The 22,673-nt window shown below is 35.3% G+C and overlaps 1 protein-coding gene across 6 annotated transcripts in view; it reads right to left on the reverse strand.

The window, feature by feature from the left end:
- Positions 1-22,673, reverse strand: part of LOC144961097 (laminin subunit alpha-2-like) — a 180,041-nt gene that overhangs the window by 59,135 nt on the left and 98,233 nt on the right. For 4 of the 6 annotated variants that reach the window (XM_078894427.1, XM_078894434.1, XM_078894418.1 and 1 more), the window contains 11 exons: positions 21,761-21,928; positions 20,689-20,862; positions 19,004-19,125; positions 16,764-16,884; positions 15,714-15,857; positions 15,195-15,322; positions 14,106-14,189; positions 12,803-12,999; positions 11,747-11,892; positions 11,450-11,551; positions 10,169-10,192 (listed from right to left, as the gene is read on the reverse strand). In XM_078894427.1, the coding sequence (XP_078750553.1) occupies positions 10,169-10,192; positions 11,450-11,551; positions 11,747-11,892; positions 12,803-12,999; positions 14,106-14,189; positions 15,195-15,322; positions 15,714-15,857; positions 16,764-16,884; positions 19,004-19,125; positions 20,689-20,862; positions 21,761-21,928 (1,410 nt within the window). The remainder of the gene's footprint in view (positions 1-10,168; positions 10,193-11,449; positions 11,552-11,746; positions 11,893-12,802; positions 13,000-14,105; positions 14,190-15,194; positions 15,323-15,713; positions 15,858-16,763; positions 16,885-19,003; positions 19,126-20,688; positions 20,863-21,760; positions 21,929-22,673) is intronic. The other 2 variants (XM_078894439.1, XM_078894423.1) reach the window with 1 other exon arrangement.

Genomic DNA, 22,673 nt, shown 5'->3' on the forward strand with positions numbered 1-22,673 from the left:
TTACTAGACATTTTCCTATTCCTTATGAGTTTTTATCAGGACTGCAGACATATAAAATGAAAAAGAAAGTAAAACAAAAATAAAGAGAGACAAAAATGCAGTACCATAAGCTCGGAGAAGCCCCATCAAATGAACGTTAAAAGAGTAATCATTTCGAGATAGGCAAAATGAAAAGTAATATTGACTGCACAAAAAAAAAGTTCACCCCAAAGCGAAAAAGCTTGCCGCGATTTACTGAGAGTGAATTATTTCTAATGAGACAAAATTATCAAATGTGTAGCCATCAAATCTCTTTTTTATTAAATGAAAAGCGCACTGATTTATATATATATATATATATATATATATATATATATATATATATATATATATATATATATATATATATATATATACACACATCTATATATATATATATATATTATATATATAAATATAAATACACACACAACACACACAACACACACACATATATATATATATATATATATATATATATATATATATATATATATATATATATACAATGACTTAACTGAAGTTTTATGTTTTGACGAGTTTCTGCATCAATATCACCCCGTAATACCGTTTTGAGACGTTGAGTCACAATCTCAAATTCTAATACTTCTCCGCTATCATAATACGACATGTTTACATTGTCGACTATTTATGTGAGTTGATACATTGTTGACAGATTCAACTGTGTCATTTTGGAAAAGTCTAATGACTGATTATGTCAATCACAAACACTATTAATCATTAAGTCAGGTGGTTGTAGTAGTAGAGGTAGTGATGATGATGTGGTGATGGTTGTTGCAGTTGTAGTGGTCGTGATGATGATGTGGTGGTTGTTGTTGTAATAGTGGTGGTAGTGATAGTGTAGTAGTAGTGGTAGTGATGATGATGGAGTGGTGGTCGTTGTAGTGGTGATGATGATGTGGTGGTGGTGTAGTGGTTGTGATAATGATGCGTGGTGGTGGTTGTAGTAATTGCGGTAGTGATGAAGTGGTAATGGTGGTTGTAGTAGTAGTGACAGTGATGATGTGGTGGTTGGAAAACACATTATAGGTTATTATAATACATGATTACACACATTCATTTTTTGACAGCTTCATTGTGCCATATATATACGCAACAGTTCTGAATCATTTTATTGTGGATTTTGATATTGTTTGTTGTTTTTCTTGTGTCGTTATGTTGACATAGAGACCGAATGAATGGTAATGCTTACATTCCCAGCCCAAGATATAATGGCGCTGAATGCTTTCATTGGTGGACACTTTTTAGGCTTCGTACGTATTCTCATTCGTTTAATTCTATGATTCAATATCACTTAATTGATAATATTGCGAATTAAATATCTAATACATATAATAATAAATAAGTGTCATATTCAATATTCGTAGTATAATTAACTCTATTTACATTCATTAGACATGTCCAACGAGTAGATTCGAGAGTTTCAAATAATTTGAAATACAATAAGATTCAATGTCATGTTTCATTATTCGTCAAAATCAAATATTATGTTGGTAAGATCTTTATCAATGGCATTCTTAAAATTATTAATTGAATGAGAATTTTTTGTCTCAAACTTGAGATTACTCCAAATTGTCACAATCTTGTGAATTAGATTATTATTATCATCGGCAAGAAAGGACAGTAAACAACAATGAATTAAAGTTTACTCCTATATTTTTATGCTGTTCAAAGCCTTCGTTAATGTTATTTAGAAACACAGAGAACATGGAGAGAGACTTTCCCTGAAGATGGGGTTCAGAAATTAAAATAATACGAAGGCGGGGGAGTTTGTGTGCTTTTAACAATCCCATGGAGTTATGGAGTTACGGCGGGGACTTCGTGTGCTCTGGCAGGTATAACCAAGACGAACAGGTCCGTGGGGGAGGAGCCAGACCAAGGGATTCACAGGTTTGGTGGAGCTCATTTGTCTCATTAGGAGACAATTCACATAGGAAAAAAGAAAACTGATTTCAAACCTGGGTAGATGGAGCTCATTAGTCATGGAAGACAATCGTCTAAGGGAAGGAAACCCCAACAGAAAACCATGAGTAGACTGGCCTCACTAACTTGAGAGAGTAACCAGTCTAGGAGTGAATCTCCAAAATCAATCCGGTCCTCCAAGCCAGGGGGTTGCAATGGGCCAACTACCCGCCCATTTGAAAATAGCTAGTTACAGAAACCAACAACAGCAATATAACCACTAATTCAGTTCTTGGGAGACCAGGGGCTCCAACCGGGAGGATAATGACGCGCTATGGGAACTGCAGCGCCGACGGCTCGTCTTAGCTCAAGAACACCCTTGATAAAACTTTCAAGATTGTTATCACAGAAAAAAGCCCATCCTATTAGGAACGTGGAATGTGAGAACGTTCATGGAGTCTGGGAGATGTGCTCAAGCAGTGGCAGAGATGAACAGATGCAATATCACCGTAATGGGTATGTGTGAAGTCCCTTGGAACGACCACGGAGAGACACAATTGCAAACATGAGAAACATTAATAAATTCTGAGAAAGGCATTAGCGACCGCCCTGAAGCAGCTAGTACCTTGGAATGGGAATCTGTGTCTGATCGCATCATTACTTCACATTTCTCTACCCGTTTCCAGAAGGTGCCCCTTGTCATCTGCTATCCCGCCACAAACACAGCAGAGGAAGAAAATAAACACAACTTCTATGCCCACCTACAAGCAGTGGTAGATAAGATCCCAAACATATGCATGGGGGATATGGATGCAAAGGTTGGAGGCAACGATGTAGATAGAGAGCATGTTATGGGAAACATGGCATTGAATGAGAATGGAGAACTTTTGACCGACTTCTGTATTACAACATTGTGATTGGCGGCGCACTTTTCCCACATAAGCGTTGCCATAAAGCTACATGGGTGTCTACAGATCATCAGACAGAAAACCAAGTAGGCCATGTCATGGTGAGACAACGGTACAACAGGTCATTACTAGAATGATCTACGAGCTAGGCGAGGTGCAGACATCCGTTCAGACCAATACCTTTTTATTGCAAAGATCATGATGCGACTGTCGGTAACAATTATATTTTACAACCTAGAGTAAAATATGGTTTCAACAATCTGAGCCAACCAAACACTAAAGAAACATTTAGGATTTTCCTCCAAAACCGCTTTGAAGTGCTTCAAACACATGAACCCGAGGAAACAGATACAGTATGGACAACTCTGAAAGAGGCCATGACAGGGGATGTGAAGAAGTACTTGGGAGACCACAACCCAAAAAGAAACCATGGATCAGAGAGGAGACATGGCAGAAATTAGAAGAAAGGAGAATCTTCTTAACAACGCCACCACCACATTATCTCATTCGTCTGTAGTGTTTCATTCATCCTGTTTTGTTGATAAGGTGGAAATCCGAAACGTCCATTTTATCTGTTTTCGTACATTAAATTGAAGCTTACATTCACGAATAGGGGTGATAAAAGATGAGCAAGGTAAACCCCTCACAGAAGCAGAAGACATAGCAAATAGGTGGAAAAGATATTGTGAAGATATGTACACAGAAGACTAATAAACGAAATCCAACCTTTGCAAAACAACATGCAAAATGAAAACGAAGAATCTAGCTTACCACCTCTAAAATCTGAAATAGAATGGGCAATTAAATCACTTAAAGATGGGAAAAGTCCAGGTTGTGACAACATTCAAGCTGAGATGATAAAAGCAAGCGAAGATGAAGGAGTTGAAGTATATCTAAGACTTTGTACGAAAATTTGGGAGAAAGAAATTTGGCCCTCAGATTGGAGGAGAGCAATTTTTATACCATTGCCTAAGAAAGGAGACTTACAACTATGCTCCAACTACCGAACAATATCACTCATCAGTCATGCAAGCAAAATCCTTCTAAAAATTATCATGAACAGGATTGAACGTAAACTGGAAGAAGAAGTCAGTAACACCCAGGCAGGTTTTAGAAAAAACAGAGGGACAAGAGACCACATATTCAATTTGCGTCAAATTATTCAGAAGCATCGAGAAGTAAATTCTGGCCTCCACACTTGTTTTATAGACTATTCGAAAGCTTTTGATTGTGTTAATCATGAGAAACTATGGGAAACTCTCCTGGAAATGAACTTTGATCCTAGAATTAGAAACCTGATAAGATCCCTCTATGAGAACCAACAATCAGCGGTACAACTAGAAAGCGGAACAACAGAATGGTTCAAAGTTACAAAAGGAGTAAGACAGGGATGTATTCTATCACCCCATTTGTTCAGCATTTACACTGAAGGTATAATGCGAGATGTGGAAAACGATGTCAGGAGAAGTAATTACAACGAACCTAAAATGCAAGGTCTACCCATAAAAGATCTGAGGTACGCAGACGACACTGCACTATTGTCCACAACACCGGGGGGACTAGAGAATCTAATAACATCTGTAAAGGAACATAGCGAGACCAAAGGCCTTAAGCTGAATATAAAGAAGACCAAAATCATGAATACTGACAAATGCAAAACAGATGCCATCATAAAAATCAATGGAGAAGAAATAGAAAGAGTAAAGAATTTTGAATATCTTGGAGCCAGGATTGAGTACAACGGGAAATCGGCCCCAGAGATCAGGAGGAGACTAGCAATGGCAAGATCAAAGCTAGAAAAGATGAATAATATCTGGAAAGGGCAGTGCATTCAAACAAAAATCAAAATCCTCAAAAGTGTTGTTTTTCCAACTGCAACATATGGATGCGAAGCATGGACTATCAGCAAAGCAAAGAGCACAAAGATCACAGCTTTTGAAATGGCATGCTACAGAAAAATACTCAGAATATCATGGACTGAAAAACAAAGAAACAAAGAAGTCCTGAGAAGGATCGGAATAAAATCACCAATTCTTCTTCAAACTGTAAAGAAATTGAAATTAAACTATTTTGGCCACACGACTCGCCACGAATCATTAGAAAAGCACATTCTGCAGACAATGGTAGACGGCAAGAGAGGAAGAGGTAGACCAACAAGAAGCTGGGAACAAGATATATGTGAATGGCTGGGAATGACAGCAACTCAAGCAAGTAGACTGGCGGAAAACCGTAATCTGTTTCGCAAGAAAGTTCGGGAAGCAACGTCCTACGCAGGATCAGCTGACTAGATGATGATAATGATGACATTCAATTTCACATTGTTATTTATTTCTTCGAGCTTCGATCAGTAATATTTTATTTATATCAGATATGGTCGTTAGATTTTTTTAAATTGCCGAATGTTGCCGGATGTGGAAATGTAAAAAGTGTATGATTGCCAATTATGTCAAAAACAATGCCTTTTGTAGCCTAGTGTAAAAAAAACCCCATCAATATCAATTTCCCTATCTTACTAATAAAACCAGGCCATCTGACAAATCTTTCCCTCAAAGTAACTGCGAACATCTCTCAACCTATCCAAATGAAAGAAGAATTCTTAGAAAAGGCAATGCTGACTACAACTTCTTGGAAAATATTACTAATAGTAATAGATAACCTCCTTGACCACCAAAAACCTGCCCCTCAAAGCCAGGGCGGACCACAATCATCCGATTTAGTGGAAACAGGGAAGAATGGTTAGAAATGGTATACTAATGTTGCCCTCATCTTCCACAGTTATAACTTTGATGGATAGCTTCATTACTACGTTAATACCTGACAAGAACACATTATTAATATTTCTAGAGGAAAATAATCAGTTTTCAACACCTAGCCGCCTAACTGGAATTCGAAACCCATCAACATGGACACATTATGTCCTAGCTCTAATCGATAAACTAAGTACTTTCTGGCAAGGACAAATTCCAGCAATGCATTAAGCTTAGGTACCTTCGAATCTTTTGCATAAATAACGTCTGTGCACAAGTTAATTCTTCTACAGTTAAATAATTCTTGAATATACTCAATTGTAATTTGAAGCTGTTTTAGTATTTCGTCATCTTGTCTAAAAAGGTTATTCTGTTGAGGACATTTGTAAGATAACAATATGAAAAGGTGGCAGGCTGATTTTTTTTCTTGTATGTTTCTTTCTTGCTTTGTCTCATATTGTGTCATACACATTTTTTCATATATGTGTTGTCGGTAAACAGACGGACATTCAGTTTCATATTTTTGGGAGATCAGGAAAACGCGAGACCCTGACCCTTAGGTGATATTCCCACTTCTGATGCTTTACCATCCACTAGTTGTGTCACTTTCCATGACAACTTTTTTGGTCTTATTAAACACTTGGGAAAGAGGTAGGCTATATGATGTACGTTGTTAATTGCCTTTTCAAATTCCAATCTTATGAGGTCTTGATTAGCCGCTTTGTCCTCAAACATTTAGACACGTTTGGGACAGATTGGATCACGCTTGATCAACGTTTTCAAGTCCTTACACTGCACCAGAGTGTGTGTTGTTAGTTTTAATGTTGTGTGTTAGTTTTGGTCTAAAGATCGTGTTCTGGTAGGTTACAGCAAATACAGGTGAGGAGAATGGGCCATAGTTGGATACATTAGCTCCGTCGTCGTTCTTAAAAATCAGTTGTACATATTCCATGCTTCCAGATCGTAGAAATCTGTTGGGAGCTTTTTATGTTTTTAGGCATGATCGCAATTCCACAGTAGCGATTGTATCATATTTTGATGGGCAGGGAGTTTCAATGTCTTAGTTGAAGATTTGATTCAAATGTTATCCTGTTGAGGACATTGGTTTTGTCTTTGGTATTGGGTCTTGAGCTGCCTTCAGGCGAAACGTTTATTTTGTGTTCTTTTCCACTTTTTATGAACTGTTTTAGATTTTTGTGATGCCATAGGTAAAGTCTTTTTAATGTTATCCACACGACTAAAAGAGACGGGCTTAATGTTCAGAAGTTTCCTACGTGACGTTTTATTTGTTTCCATGCCTCAAAAGATTGTGGGAGTCGGGCTTCATTATGCTAAATTTCATAGTTCCCCCAAAGTGAAGATATTGCTCCAAGAGCATGGATGCAATATTGTGATTGATCGGTTTTACGAGCTATCCTCCAAGACAATCAACAAGATAGATCGATAGATGGATAGATAGATAGATAGATAGATAGATAGATAGATGAACAGATAGCTAGATAGATAGTGTGTGTGTGTGTGTGTGTGTGAGAGTGTGTGTGTGTGTGTGTTTGTGTGTTGTCTTGTGGTATATCAGCATTCACAGTATAAAATAATGTAGAGGAATCCGTTATAAGGTTTCCTTTCTAACCGTAGGACAAAACACTAACAAGACTGGAGGAATAGTAAATAGAGGCACGTCCCACGTCCCCAAAGCGCTCTCCAGGAGAGCAGGAATAAGAGAGAATAAAATATGTCATGGAAAAGAATTGATGAATCCCTTTTGACAATAATGATACATTCATGAACTACATAATAGGACAAGACAGAAATTAAACTAAGAACGATGCAAATTAAGCTTCACAACGGTACTCATCCTTCTAACAATTGTCATCTCTCTGTACTTTCTTCATCCGTCACTTAATTAGTATTTGGTTAGAAAATGAGACGGTTAGAAAATGACAGCCGGAGGGTGTTCTGTTCACTTCGAACTCAATCGGTTATGCTCATAACAACAATTTTAGATGGTCCTAGAATATATTTATTTATTCACTTTTCAATTCTAATTCAACTGATTAAAAACAAAGTTGCTGTGTTGATAAGATAAATCGTGACCTTGGTGGGTAAGGACAACGGAATGCCACCTCGGCATGAATCGTGTCAAAACTCCCTACATTTTCCCTCTCTTTCATTACCTTAATTTATCTGAGTTGTTCGTAAACCATTACAAATAAACAAAATGTCGATAAGTCTATATTGTTTTATTTTATTGATAACGCCTCCGGCAATCAAACGACCTTGAGACCAATTCGATCCCATTTAATAGTACAGTCAACACAAAATAGTGATTTAATCATGATGGCATAGTCCCCGTCGACTTGGCTCGTTATTTTCTCCACAATTTAACTGTATGTTATTTTCATCGGATAATTCAACAGGCACACGTATGCAGCCAAGTGAGACAATCTCACTGGGCAGACTATAGATAGTATGCGATTGGCTAAGAAGCTCATAACATTGCCATCCGGAAGTATAACGGATCAACACACAAAGCTGTGTGTATCCATGAACGTTTATAGTCGGGTTAATACAGTTCAGTGAGCATTACTCATGAACGCGGATGGCAAAAAACAATAATAAAGACCTGAGTGACGTCATCTTCGAACTATCTATTCATGGTAGTTTTATTGATTACAATTAAATCATTGGATTTGTATGAACTGAACTGTTTTGTGAAATTAACAATGACACCGAAAACTCGTACCTACACAGAAAGATCGATTTCAAATTGAGCAGGCTGGACGTCATAAAAACTTACTTACAAAGCTTAACACGCATAGCAATTGATGTTTCTGCTTAATAGTCGCACGACGTCACATTGCTCGACCTGCGTGTTTTGTAAAGAAACGCATCAAAAATTATCTGAATTAATAAATTACAGTTAACTTTTTAGAGTTCAAGTACTGAACTGAAAGGAATTGAACCGCTTCGAAAAATGTTTGTTGAGATTGTTGAACACTTTTGTGTTCCTCCCGTGGCAAATCTAGATGTAGAGTAATGCGATGCATGAATACTGTTTAAAACTTAAGAATATAAAATGTATCACTGACAGTAGGAGGGCTCAATGCACATTATATTAAGAGTGTACTGCTTCATTTATGGTGCAAAGGTAGTAGAGCTGGCTCTTGTGTGAGCTATGATTTAGAAAAATCATATTAGTGCAATTTAGTATTAAATATCAGTATTTATTGTCTTCCAAAGTTTATTGAAGATGTCCAGTAATGGCGCGTTTTGGAGTCTGCTCTTCAATCGAATACTAAACTCGATAAGCCGTTTGTGTACATCGTGGAAAACGTATATTATGTGGGGAAATTGATTTTATCTTCATTTTAAAAAATCTAAAGTTTGTACTTATAGTATACTTATTATCTTTATCTATTTTGCTTTGGAAATGTCATGCAAGTTTTTGATATATGCTATTTACATTTATATTTTATTTTAGTGAATTAATCCACTCGATTGGGGAGTTGTCATGTTCCCTTGGGTGCTGTATATAACAGTCAAAAGAATAGCTATCTTGATGCCACAAACAAACAACAAACTCCACTGAGTATAATCGTAGCCGTCGTAAATTCATAGCCTGATACTGACGTAGGAATTACGCCACAAAGGAAGGCGATTACCACAGAAAGAGAGCTGTTTGTTGTATTTAACACTACTACTACTAACAACAACTCACCTTTTACTTTCTTTTGGTAATCGTCGTCTTGTATTGTGACGTAATTTTAGGGAAGTGCGCGACTTGGTGAGCGAATTTCACAGAAAGGCTAATGGTAGAAAACTCAGTGGAAAATCATTAGCCTACGTCAATGGATATAAAAGTAACGACGATTTTAAATGTGTATACGTTCTTTTGATCTCAAGTAATATATATATATATATATATATATATGATATATATATATATAATATATATATATATATATATATATATATATATATATATTGAATCGTGATTGATACAAATATGGTTCGGATAGTGCTCGACATGTAGCAATGGAGCGAATTATTATTTTAATATTTACCACAATGTTGGAGTCAGTCTACATCGATGTAGACTCTCCAACATTGTGGTAAATATTAAGATAATATATATATATATATATATATATATATATATATATATATATATATATATATATATATATATATATGTGTGTGTGTGTGTGTGTGTATACAGACAAGAGAGGCTATCTATATATCAATTCTATGCATTAACACAATTTGATAAGAAAACTGACAAAGAAAGATAGCAACGTAAGCAAAAATTGTCAAAAATCAACTATCATGCTTTAAACCGTTAATTCATGATTCCTGCATTAGTGCCATCTTTTATTTTTTTTTCAATTTGCTTTCATACTTGTTATTTAAAGACACAATTACTCATGATGCACCAAGCATGCTTATTCTATTCTGCATTTCTTCTTGTTCTTACATCGACATTTGATATTTTCAAAAGCAAAAGCTAGGGCAGGGCGTACAAAAAATAAAGAGAACCGTCAAACCAATGTTCTCAACAATCTGTTATCTTACCTTCGAAGAGCATTGGATATCAGTCTGGTTAAAAACATATTATGATGTACAATGATGCTTTCAAACACTTCAAGAACTTCAAACCTTCCATATTGTATTTTCTTTTGTTGTTTAGAAATCCATGGATGTATAATCTCAGAATACATCATATAAATCACATAAATTCTAACTCTGAAAATTTAGTAACAAAATAAAGATTGTTTCTTTTCATCATACTGTATCTAATGTCATTAAATACTGAAAGGCAAGTAATTAAAAAGGGTTTGCAATGAATACTCTGGTATCAGAGCTTCTATTTTATACATATTCATGATCTACGCGGAATTTTCTTTAAAAAGTTTTAATATAATGAAATAAAGGGCTTGAATATGCATTCTGAAAAGATGCTATTTAAAGCATATCTTACAACAGTACCTTATTAAGTAAATTGAACTGTCTCAAATGAAACAACTCTTCAGTAATACAGGGTGTTTTTATTACTTCCGGATAAGGAATTTTGATAACTTGGCAAGGAAAAAAGAAAAGCCTATTCTGTTTTTGCCATCGGATAGAACATCTATTTAACTTTTGTTTGGCTTATGCTTGAAGTCAATATCATGAGCGTTATTTTGTAATCACGCAACTTTTAAAGTATGGCAAATTTCAGGTTGCAGGCAAAATTAAGATGAAATCAAAAATCTATAAGTGCATCATTTGATTATGGGTTTGCAAGCACAGTCATCTGCTATCGGGTTTCTATCCATTGATGTTATTTGTCCCTGTCAAGTTCTTACACCAGACACGGATTGGCTGATTGAGGTTTCTTGTTAAATCATGTTTAAAATTTTGTTCTTAACCTTAGTGACAGATTTTGTATCATAAAATTACAAAGCAACTTTAATCGTCTTCTGATTGACAATCATTACTGCTCGTAAGCAACATGTTCAAAAGAAGTGATGCGCCAAAAATGACTATTATTCCGTTATGACGACACATCAGGATCTTAGAATTGGTGAGCATTTCAAACGGGTATCAGTAAAACTGGTGTAATTTCTACACATTGTACAAAAAAGCAAAAATAAAACAGCCGAATATATAATATATATATAATATATCCTTGCTTTTGAGTCATTAACATGTATTGTGACATAACGCCATGTATAATTATCTACTCGGTAAAGCCTTGTTGTTTACATTTTAATACAAGTTTCAAGTTTCAGCCGATAAAAAAGTGATAATTTTCTTAATCTAATTGCATTCCTTAGAATATACATTAGAATGATATGATTTGCATCAACTTACCCACTTAAGAAGTTTATCGGCCAAATCGCTAAATCTGTATGTTTCATCTTTGAGATAATCAAGTCCTTTGATACCTGCAGCTTCTAAGGCAGCCTTCTTGTCCTTGAAGTTCGTATAAAACAAATCATTGCAATGAATAGAAAACATATACAAACATGATGAAAGAAAATATCATTGGCAATATCACACAAAATGGGACATCAATACTTTGATATCTAACTCATAAAATAAGACATTAGAAAGCAGACTTGTACAAAGTGAAGTCTAACAGTAACTGTGAATATTATGTATACTTACTCTGAGTTCTCCAACCTGTCTTTCCATATCGTAAAGTTTCTCCCATGGAAATTGGACATTGCTGACATTTGACAATTTTGAAGGGACACTCATACTCATATTGGCCAGGTCATCTAGCAAAATACCTGTACATCCCTTGTAGCAGGCTGAAAAAAGAACAGGTTAAAGAAATCTGAATCTAAATTATTCTTCTAAACTATATATTAAAATCATTTTGTGCAAGCAATTACTATTGTCCTTTTCAGGCTATAGAAACCAGATCACTTTACCAAAAAACGGCCTTTTTAGCATTTGAGAATTAGCAAAACAGTATATAATTCAACAGATGTGCGCAATCATCCCTCTCCAAACATTCTCTTAACCCCCTCCCCCCACCCCCCCCCCCCCCCCCCCACCCCACAAAACAAAATGGGAGATATTGGAAATATACTATTGTAAATTTTAAAAAAACTTTGTCATCTCTCACTATTGGCAAAAGCGCTCTATATACATCAACACATGTGATCTAGATATGGTAGGTTACATGTGTGGACACAAGCACATACAAGGGAGTCAAATGTGTGATTTGGAAAGCAACTCTATTTGTTTCAGCCTAGAGTCATGCAATTATTCATGAGCAACTGCCCCTGATCATCTCGCATGGCGAGACACTGAGGTAATATTGCTCCGTTTTCTGCATTGAGAGACATTTTATAGTAAATATGACATGTCAAATTATGCAGTAAAGTGAAATGACACAAACATTTCAGTCATCCTATAACATATAAAGACATCTTCATTTTAAAAACTCGATTAACATGACAAAATCAAATTTTTATATTATTTATGATTGATCTACTCCTATAAATTTTGAGATTGAAATAAAACTGGTCCATGGGCTGCAAAGAGGGAGTGGGGGTGGGGAAGTGGGGGTAGGGGGGGGGGGGGTCACGGAGGTACAGCAAGCCAAAAATCAGGAAAATTGTTCTTTAAAATTTTTTATCTTTAGAATATCATAATTTAGAACCATATAGAGATATGTCAAGTATTCGCTGTAGAAAACACACTTAAACTTACATTCACATTTTCCATTGACCACACCAGTATTGGCATCTTTGCATTGGTCACAGCTTCGACCGCTGATGCCGGACAGGCAGGGACATTGGCCAGTCACAGGATCACATTTGTCATTGCTTGACCCATCTGGGTTACACTTACAAGGCTTACATGTGTCATTCACTTTCATGGGGTCTCCATAATAGCCAGGGGCACACCTGAAAAGGATTTAGCAAGTATTAATTGTTCCATCCTGCATTTTTATGCATACATGTATTTTCCTTTATTCATTACACGGGCTTTGATGTTTGACATACCTCTAATATTCATTTTTAAGACAAATATTAAGACTTATTTTCTTAGGAAATTTTTGATAGACAATGTTTTGTTTTTAAGAGGTTTACGGCGCTTGCAACGCATTTAGGTCATATCAGCGCCAGTAAAAGGGAAGAAAGTGGAATAGTAAAAAGGTTCTAGAATTACAATTAAAGCACCCAAGAAAAGGTAAGACAAAGCGGATTTGGTTCAAATAGGACACAGATGTCGATTCCAAGAGCACACTATCAAAGTACTCAGTTTGAAATCACCTAAAAGTCTCAACCAGACACCAGCACAAGATCCCACAAAGATGAATACATTCAAATGTTTACAAATCATGTTTAAAAAAATAACAATACACAACAAAGAGATGATTTATAAATGAAAAAAAATCTCCTAAAACTATAACTATACATTCGACTGTTTCCCTCCCAGCCAAGGTACTCTGTCCAGGGTCAGGGCAAAAATAAGTAATCTCATTCCAAGACAAAGACAGAAAGCAATTTGGAAAATATATAGGGGGATACAAGACACAATATGGGAGGTCAGGAACCCTACCCAGATTTGATAAATAAAATTTTAAGGATTATTTTTCATGATATGAAGCTCTTAATCATGTTTTGTGTACCTATGACTTGTTACTATAGCTTTGATGTTTGAATTGAAAAGGCGCCTAGAGCTGTTTGTATATATGGAATAGGCGCGATATAAATGATCTACATAATAATAATAATAATAATAATAATAATAATAATAATAATAAATAATAATAATAATAATAATAATAATAATTATTATTATTATTATTATTATTATTAGTATTATCATTATTATTATTACTTTTATTATCATTATAATTATCATTATTATCATTATAATCATTATGAATTATTATTATGATACACATACACACGCATGCAAACACACATACACCAAACAAAAGACTTTCACATACGCCATGCGCACAAGTAGACACAATTGCACGTTCAATAACAAAAACTCTTACGTGTCACAAATCATTCCAATGTATCCTGTCTGACAAGCCGTACACATCAATCCTATTTTGCCACCTGTACATGTTGGACTGAAACTGTGAAAAATGAAAATGAAAATAAATTGTTAAATTCTCACGTTTCATTCCAAAAACTGAAAAACATTTTTTTCCCTTCCAGTATAATAGGCTAAGTTTTTAAAAAAAATGAAACTGGTGGGTTGGGGCGTTGTACTTTGGGAGGTTCCGTAGCACCCATCTAATGCCAAAAGAACGAGGGTCAGCTCATAGTTATGTTGGATCTGTTTTTCTAGCCTCCCTATCAACCCGGTAAGTATTATGGAGTTGAGTTTGGTATTTAATCTGAGATAAACTATTGCTCTGTTAATACAAAATCACTCCTGGAAAGTAGTAATAGTGAATACTATTTTGTGCAACTTATTCACTTAAAAAAGGCTCTGCACATAAAAAAATAATAAAGTTTAGACAGATTGAAATACATCATTTTTTGACTTTACATGGGGGATCACATAGAAGGTTTATTTTGAAAGACAAGTCTTAAGTTCCTATTAAAAAATTACCAATAAAGGATGATTGATGGCGGGCTCTTCTACATTGTAAGAACAAAATACAAATACATTATCTTATCTCTCCAGCCTTGGATTTAGTTTTGAGAGTTTTCAAGTTACAAGAGTCGCTTGAATATCATGGTTGTTTATCAAGCTCATAGAAAGTTACATGAAGTTGGATATATTGTAGTTCTGTAATTGATAACTGTATTTATTTAAAAGGAATACTAGTGTGGTAAATATAAAGTGAAGCAAATTCATGGTATTAGTGTGTCATACTTTATGATTGATTCTTATGACTCAAACTGAAAGAAAAAGAATAGTTGCTTAATCTATAATAGTAAAGACACTAATGTACATTTTGTTGCCATGTGGTGATGATAAAAATGATATAACCATGCCTATAGTCTCACCTTCTCCTATGGTAAGGTTATTTTTTCGTAAGTAAAAATAAAGATTAATTAAAATTAAAACAATCTGGCAGCTCGCCCTTCTGCAAAAATAAAGTGCCGAGAGTAACCCCTGTGGGACTTACTTGTTCGAAGGAATTTCAAGCGGACAAGCACATGGTTTGCAGTCATCCGGTTTTCCCATTGTAGCCACACCATAAAATCCTTGGGCACACGAGTTGCAACTATCACCTGTGGTGTTATGTTGGCACTCCTTGTGTGGAAAATGAAAATAAAGAAAAACAATTTAATGATTCAGAAATTAATACATTTTGGAAGGGGTAGACAAAATGTCGAATGCAATGTGGTACACGTTTGTGTGGACCACAATTAACGAGAAATGACACAATTACAAACACAAAACTTAATAATCAGAATTGTAAAAGTATTTTTGTAATTAAAAAAATAACTCTCAAACCAAAAATACATGTTCATCTCAATACTAAGGGGGTCCCAGTAGCTTCACATGCAAAAGGCAATAAAAAATGGTAAAATGGTAAATAAAACAATTTAAAAAAGTAATTGAAAAATAAGACCGTATAAGGCCATTAAAGGTCATATTCTAATATAAATGATGTAGTTGTGGACTGTCATTTTTGTCATACCAGGCATTTTCCAGTCTCGGGATCGCACTTATCGCTGTGTCCAAAACACTTGCATCTCCTCACATCGCCAATAACACTCTCTGGAGTTCCAATATTGATGTCTGGGTTCTTCGGTTTGACACGGTGAAAGCCTTTTCCAGGGTTCTGTAAATACGAAATGTTCTTATATTGAAAGGCATCTTATGTGATTTAATTTACTTTGCTCAACTTATGAGTGACTCGTCTCGTTTTACAGTATGAATGGAATGCATTAAAGAGCAACACTCGACCCAACAAGACAATAAACAACTATTAGGGATAAACCATAGCAGTTTTAATATCACGACGACAAAGTTTCTGTTGTTGTTGTTGCTAATCATGATGATGATGATGATGATGATGATGATGATGATGATGATGATGATGATGATGATAATGATGATGATATTAAATAGAAAATAGACCCATCGATAGAAGAAGCAAAATAAACAACAGAAGGAGCAGTAATTGGAGTAAAGTTGTAATAACTGCAGTTGCGGTGCTAGTAGTAACAGTATGAGCAGTTTCAGTAGTAGTAGTAGTAGTAGTAGTAGTAGTAGTAGTAGTAGTAGTAGTAGTAGTAGTAGTAGTAGTAGTAGTAGTAGTGGTTGTGGTAGTGATTGTAGTAGTTGTTGTCATAGTAGTCGTAGTAGTAGTAGTAGTAGTAGTAGTAGTAGTAGTAGTAGTAGTAGTAGTAGTAGTAGTAGTAGTAGCAGTAGTGGCCGTAGTAGTAGTAGTGGCCGTAGTAGCAGTAGAAGTAGTAGTAGTAGTAGTAGTAGTAGTAGTAGTAGTAGTAGTAGTAGTAGTAGTAGAAGTAGTAGTAGTAGTAGTAGTAGTAGTAGTAGTAGTAGTAGTAGTAGTAGTAGTAGTAAGAGTAGTAAGAACAATGATAAGAAAAACAAAACTATCAGGAATGAAAATATCGCATTAAAAACGTTTTAAAAATATATAAAGAGTAGACGAAGGAGCAGAACATGATATTCCAGACAAGAGTTGTAACAAACTGTGTAAGAAAGAACTCGTTACATTTACCTGACAGGACTCCCCACTGTATCGCCTGGGGCAGTCACATAATTCAACACCAAGAGCTGGTAGTGTCGAAGTGACATTGGGTCCCGACGGCACTGCAGTTTGAAGAGTTATGGAACTAACCCTGTAGATAATTAGTAGACATTGTTATGGTGACATTCCTACGATACAAATCAAAGATGACTTGTGAATAAAGGACGATAATGAAAATCTTGATTGTCAACCAAAAAATACAAAACTTTCAATTAAAGAAATTACACAGCACAAAAAAAACCCAACAAAAAACAAACAAAATTGAACAAAACATGAAATCAAATTTAGCAACTCTCTTCTGTATTCAAATTAATTTGTTCTACCACTCTTGAATATAAGAAATAGAAGACAACTTAAAGATGATGAAGTTAAAGTAATAAAAAAAAAATTGATGCTATTAATAAAGATATGAGCAATTCCGTGGGCGACACGGATGCTAATTTGATAAATAATATGGATTTCGCTATAAAACTATGGAAACAATCGACATCTAGCTGGTTGTGTTACGCTATTTGCTTTCAACTTTTCTATACATAAATAGGTGGTGCCTTTCATAGCATGGTCCTAATGGGTATTTTTGTATGTGGGTATAAATTATAAAAGGTAAAACACAAATATCTTTATGCTTCTTTATATGTGCCATCATTCTAGAATTCATATTTTTCTTCTTCTATTTCTTCTCCTCCTTCTTCTTCTTCTTCTTCTTCTTCTTCTTCTTCTTCTTCTTCTTCTTCTTCTTCTTCTTCTTCTTCTTCTTCTTCTTCTTCTTCTTCTTCTCTTCTTCTTTCTTTTCTTCTTCTTTCTTCTTCTTCTTCTTTTCTCTTCTTCTTCTCTTCTTCTTTCTTCTTCTTCTTCTTCTTCTTCTTCTTCTTCTTCTTCTTCTCTTCTTCTTCTTCTTCTTCTTCTTCTTCTTCTTCTTCTTCTTCTTCTTCTTCTTCTTCTTCTTCTTCTTCTTTCTTCTTCTTCTTCTTCTTCTTCTTCTTCTTCTTCTTCTTCTTCTTCTTCTTCTTCTTCTTCTTCTTCTTCTTCTTCTTCTTCCTTCTTCTTCTTCTTCTTCTTCTTCTCTTCTTCTTCTTCTTCTTCTTCTTCTTCTTCTTCTTCTTCTTCTTCTTCTTCTTCTTCTTCTTCTTCTTCTTCTTCTTCTTCTTCTTCTTCTTCTTCTTCTTCTTCTTCTTCTTCTTCTTCTCTTCTTCTTCTTCTTCTTCTTCTTCTTCTTCTTCTTCTTCTTCTTCTTCTTCTTCTTCTTCTTCTTCTTCTTCTTCTCTCTTCTTCTCTTCTCTTCTTCTTCTTCTTTCTTCTTCTTCTTCTTCTTCTCTTCTTCTTCTTCTTCTTTCTTCTTCTTTCTTCTTTCTTCTTCTTCTTCTTCTTCTTCTTTCTTCTTCTTCTCTTCTTCTTCTTCTTCTCTCTTCTTCTTCTTCTTCTTCTTCTTCTTCTCTTCTTCTTCTTCTTCTTCTTCTTCTTCTTCTTCTTCTATTTCTTCTGTAGCAGCAGCATCAGAATGTAAAGACATTGAAAATCTATAACAATCTATCACATATATACACGTAGGAGACGTTCACAAGACAGCTATAAATTGTGGTGATGAAATGTTCATTACATCAGTTATGATGGAATAGTGCCAGTCTGAAAAACATTGGCAGAGTTATGGCATCAATAATTTTGCCTGGTAAGCTGTTCCACACGGAGATAGTTTAAGGGTTGAAAGAATAATATTATGTTTGCATCTATTTTAGTTGTGGGGATAATTATATTTCCTGCCGCGGCCTCTTGTGCTTCCGGTAGTGTGCGATGCATTTGGTCATGACGGCATATGATACTGTAAATAATTAATTTTAAATATTGTTGATAATTTATTTTCCTTTTGTCTTTTTTTCCAATTATTGTGCGAGGTCCAATTTTTGAGCAAGGTCTGTAAAATTTCTTTGAAGTTAAGATATAAAACTCATTCTCTTAAATGAAGAGTTTTATTTAACTCTAATTTTATAACTTAGTCTTAAAATTCAAATTTTGACATAAGGTTCACCCCGACATAATACCGTTTTGAGAGGGTTGGTCACAAATTGTCACAAGAGACCTGGAAACAATAAGGTAAAATATGGAAAATGTATGTATACCTATGAAAATATGTGTGAAAAATGTGTAATACATAAAATATGTACGAACATGATGATTGGCAACTAAAATTCAAACTCAAGATGAATGCATCTTACTCAGCATAGGTAGCTTTTCCATCTTGAGTTGCACGAATAAGAATGGCTTCCACATTTTGTAAAACAACCATCATAAGTCTTCTCACAATAGGCTTCTGACTATTTGGCACGGTCCATGCATCCTTAATGGAAGAAATGTACAAATTTATCAAAATATTTGCAGAAGCGGAGAAGTGTGTGTGTATATATGTGTGTGTATGTGTTTGTTTTGTTTTTTAAAGGGTTTTACGGCTCTTGCAACACATTTAGGTTATATCAGCGTCAGTTAAAAGGAAGAAAATTGGATAGTGAAAAGATTTTAGATGTACAATAAATAAAGACTTGAGGAAAAAAGTAAGACAAATGGGAGTGGTCAAATTGGGAACAGATGTAGAGATTCCAAGGGCACACTATCAGTGTACTTAGTTTGAGAAAACCTAAATGCCTCACCCATACACCAGCATAAGATCCCACTAAGAGGAATACATTCAAATGCTTGCATTATACATTCAAAATAACAAATAAAATAATACATATCAGAGAGATGATTTACAAGGAAAAAGTATCATCTCTCAAAACAATAGCTATGCATTTGACTGTTTCCCTCCCAGCCAAGAACTACGACCAGAGCCAGGGAAAAACCAAGTAATCTCATTCCAAGACAAAGACAGAAAGCAAATTGGAAAACATATATAGGGGTATAGAAGACACAGTAAGTGCCACCCTGCCCACTATGGGAGGCCAGGAAAACCCACCCAGTGTGTGTGTGTGTGTGTGTGTGCGTGTGTGTGTGTGTGTGTAAATGTGTTCGTATTATTGAATCTGGTATGGAATTAAACCCCAATCATATTCTATAACTTCTCGAATATTTTTAATGTGCTTCCTCATAAGAAGAGATAGCAATGCGGGAAGAAATCTAACATAAATGTTATCAAATTTTCTGTTATAAGCTCTAGTTTGGATAAAGAATAGGACATGTTTATATATTGGATATCCGAGACTTACACCATAAGAAATATACCTCAACATGCTGCACCCAATGGACTTATTAACTGTGTAGAAAAAGAAGTTGAGCTTATATATAGAGCAATATCCACTATGCGCTCTCAAAGCGTTTTCCAAAGGGCCCCTGGTCAGGAGTAAAACTTAACATGTAGGACGAGACAAGGCTCCTTTTAGGCGACATTATATTTTGTTTCCGACAGAGACAACGATGTTAAAGGCCAGGTTCTCATTTTACACCTGATTACGGTGAGAGAATGTGAGTAAAGAGCCTTTTCCAAGGACTCAACTATTCGCAGAGCGAGGCCGAACTCAGGACCTTCCGACCCGAAATCGAGTGTCATACCACAAGACCACATAGCCGCAATGTAGGGCCATACCAGACTGAGATCAAGAACCTAATGGCAGCGACCCTTTAACAGTGGGGATATTCCACATGTCCCATATGTACGGGCTGTGGTAAAGAACCTAAAACTGCAGAGCATCTGGCCGACCGTTGTGTTGTGACGAGGCTGCTGGGCTGGTTCGCGACTGTACACAAATGCGGCAGCGAATTTGCCGCTTGAGTAGACATAATATGTGTGATCATTAGAAGCTGTTGCATTATTGTATACATCATAGCAGAATTTCCATATTCTAAAACTAACTTGTATCTTAATAATAAATTAATCAAAATAGCTATGTAAATAAATGCGAAAACTTACTTCATGGAGCGGTATGTTAAACTGAAGAGGGTTGGTCGATTCCAGATTAGTAGAGCCTGTTTCAATGACAATGCCATTACCCACAATAACCACCAGTGGTGCTGGAATCAAAGGTAAGTTGTTTTTGCCTTCAAAGTAATGGATAAAGCTAAGCTTCCCATTATACGATAAAGTCTGAGAAAGAAAAAAAAAGCAAACAAATGACACATATTATATTCCAAACATGCACTTGTAGATGTCTAAATAAAGACGTAGGCTACTATATGATTGTGATGAGCTTTAGGATATACAAAGCACCAAAGTTTAGATATTTGGTGGGCAAAAACGAAAAAAAATCGATTAGAGATAGAACTGTTATGGATGAAAAGAACCAGATCAACAGGATAAAAAACACTGTCTACTTCAACAGTTGACAAGCAATACATAGAGAAACTTTGGGATAATATTTTTAAAAATAATTTATTGGCTATTACTGTTGGAGCTTTTGCATCGTCCTCCGTCCTCTGATTTTTTAATAGTTTTTTTTTTTGGGGGGGGGGGGTTTAAACCTTTTATGTATTTAGTTAATGGCGATTTCTCTCCTATAAATTTACATGCATATCTCGTACGAATCACATAATAAGCAAGGACACTATGTCGCATGTCTCAATTCTTTGAACATAAACTCTCAAAGGTCAGAGGTGAGTCTTGAGTCTGCCATTCTTACTTTATAAAACTGATCCCAATTAAGATAAATAGAAATTGAAATTAATATGAATCAAATTGTTTTGTATAATGATAGCTTTCGATTATATTTACACCTTATATATCGCGATACATAAGCAACACCGACAATATTATCTCCCGATTGAAGTATTTAACCTATAATTTTTTTTTCATTATTTATAAAGTTTATATTTAATATTAACTTATGTATTCAAGAACCAAACATTCAATCCCAAATCATGAAAAGGACATGTAATTGTCATTTGTACCTTCAATCTTACATGAATTAAAAAAATCAATGTGCGTCAAACATTTTGAGGGGGAATTGGAAGGCCAGTATTTATATCAATTGTCTAAAAAGTCTTACCAAATCAGCTGGGAGATCAAGAGAGAGTTTCCAGTAGGTTGGTTTATTTGAGACAGCATCAGGCACGGTAGTCAGGGTGTTATTGATGATAAGATAGCCATTTAAATCCACCACTGGTGTCCCTGTTCCATTTTGTTCAAAATCCACAACTTGGGTTGGAATGTCGATCTGAGAGAAAGAGCGACAGATTTAATCTTCCTTGAAATTGTCTTTTATCATATTTCCATTTGAAGTAACACTGATTACTATACTATTCCTATTAATCAAAAAGACCCTATTAAAAACGTGAGCGTTTATTCATTGCGATATCCAATAAATGTGCTCAAATCGCTTTACAAGGGGTACGTAGCCAACAGAAACACTTGAGTACGGTGAGAGAACGTAAGTAAAGAGGCTTTTGCAAGGACCCAACTTTGCGCCTCAGAGCGGAAATTGAAACCTGGATCTTCCGATCCGACGGCGAGTGTCAACCATAAGACCACTTAGCCACACCCCTAGCAATTGTTCTTAATCGATGCTATGAACTGATTGGCTGGAACAAACGTAAGAGTATAAAAATACCGAGTTTAGGAAATGCACAAGCAATAAATCTAATATGAGGTAGGGAACTGGTGAGTGCTTTGTACGTACCTCCTCCAACCTCCAACCCCAACATACACACACACATTTAGTAACTAAATATTTACAAGGATATCATTGCTTGACACCAGGCAAAGGTTTGAGTAGTATAGGTTTAAGTTCAAATTTGGTTTTCGCCAAAATCATTTACAATAAGAAAAATTATCTATTAATAAACGAATGAACATTAGTGGTTACTACAATACACTTAATAAAAAGCACAATTTCTGACAGTATTTTTCTAAGAGCACCTTCCAGAGCGAGCTTTCGGGGTTAATGACAGCGAGGTAATATA

Source organism: Berghia stephanieae, chromosome 1 (genome assembly GCF_034508935.2).
Source record: "Berghia stephanieae isolate SIO BIC M18660-M18661 chromosome 1, UCSD_Bste_1.3, whole genome shotgun sequence".
NCBI lineage: Eukaryota > Metazoa > Mollusca > Gastropoda > Nudibranchia > Aeolidiidae > Berghia > Berghia stephanieae.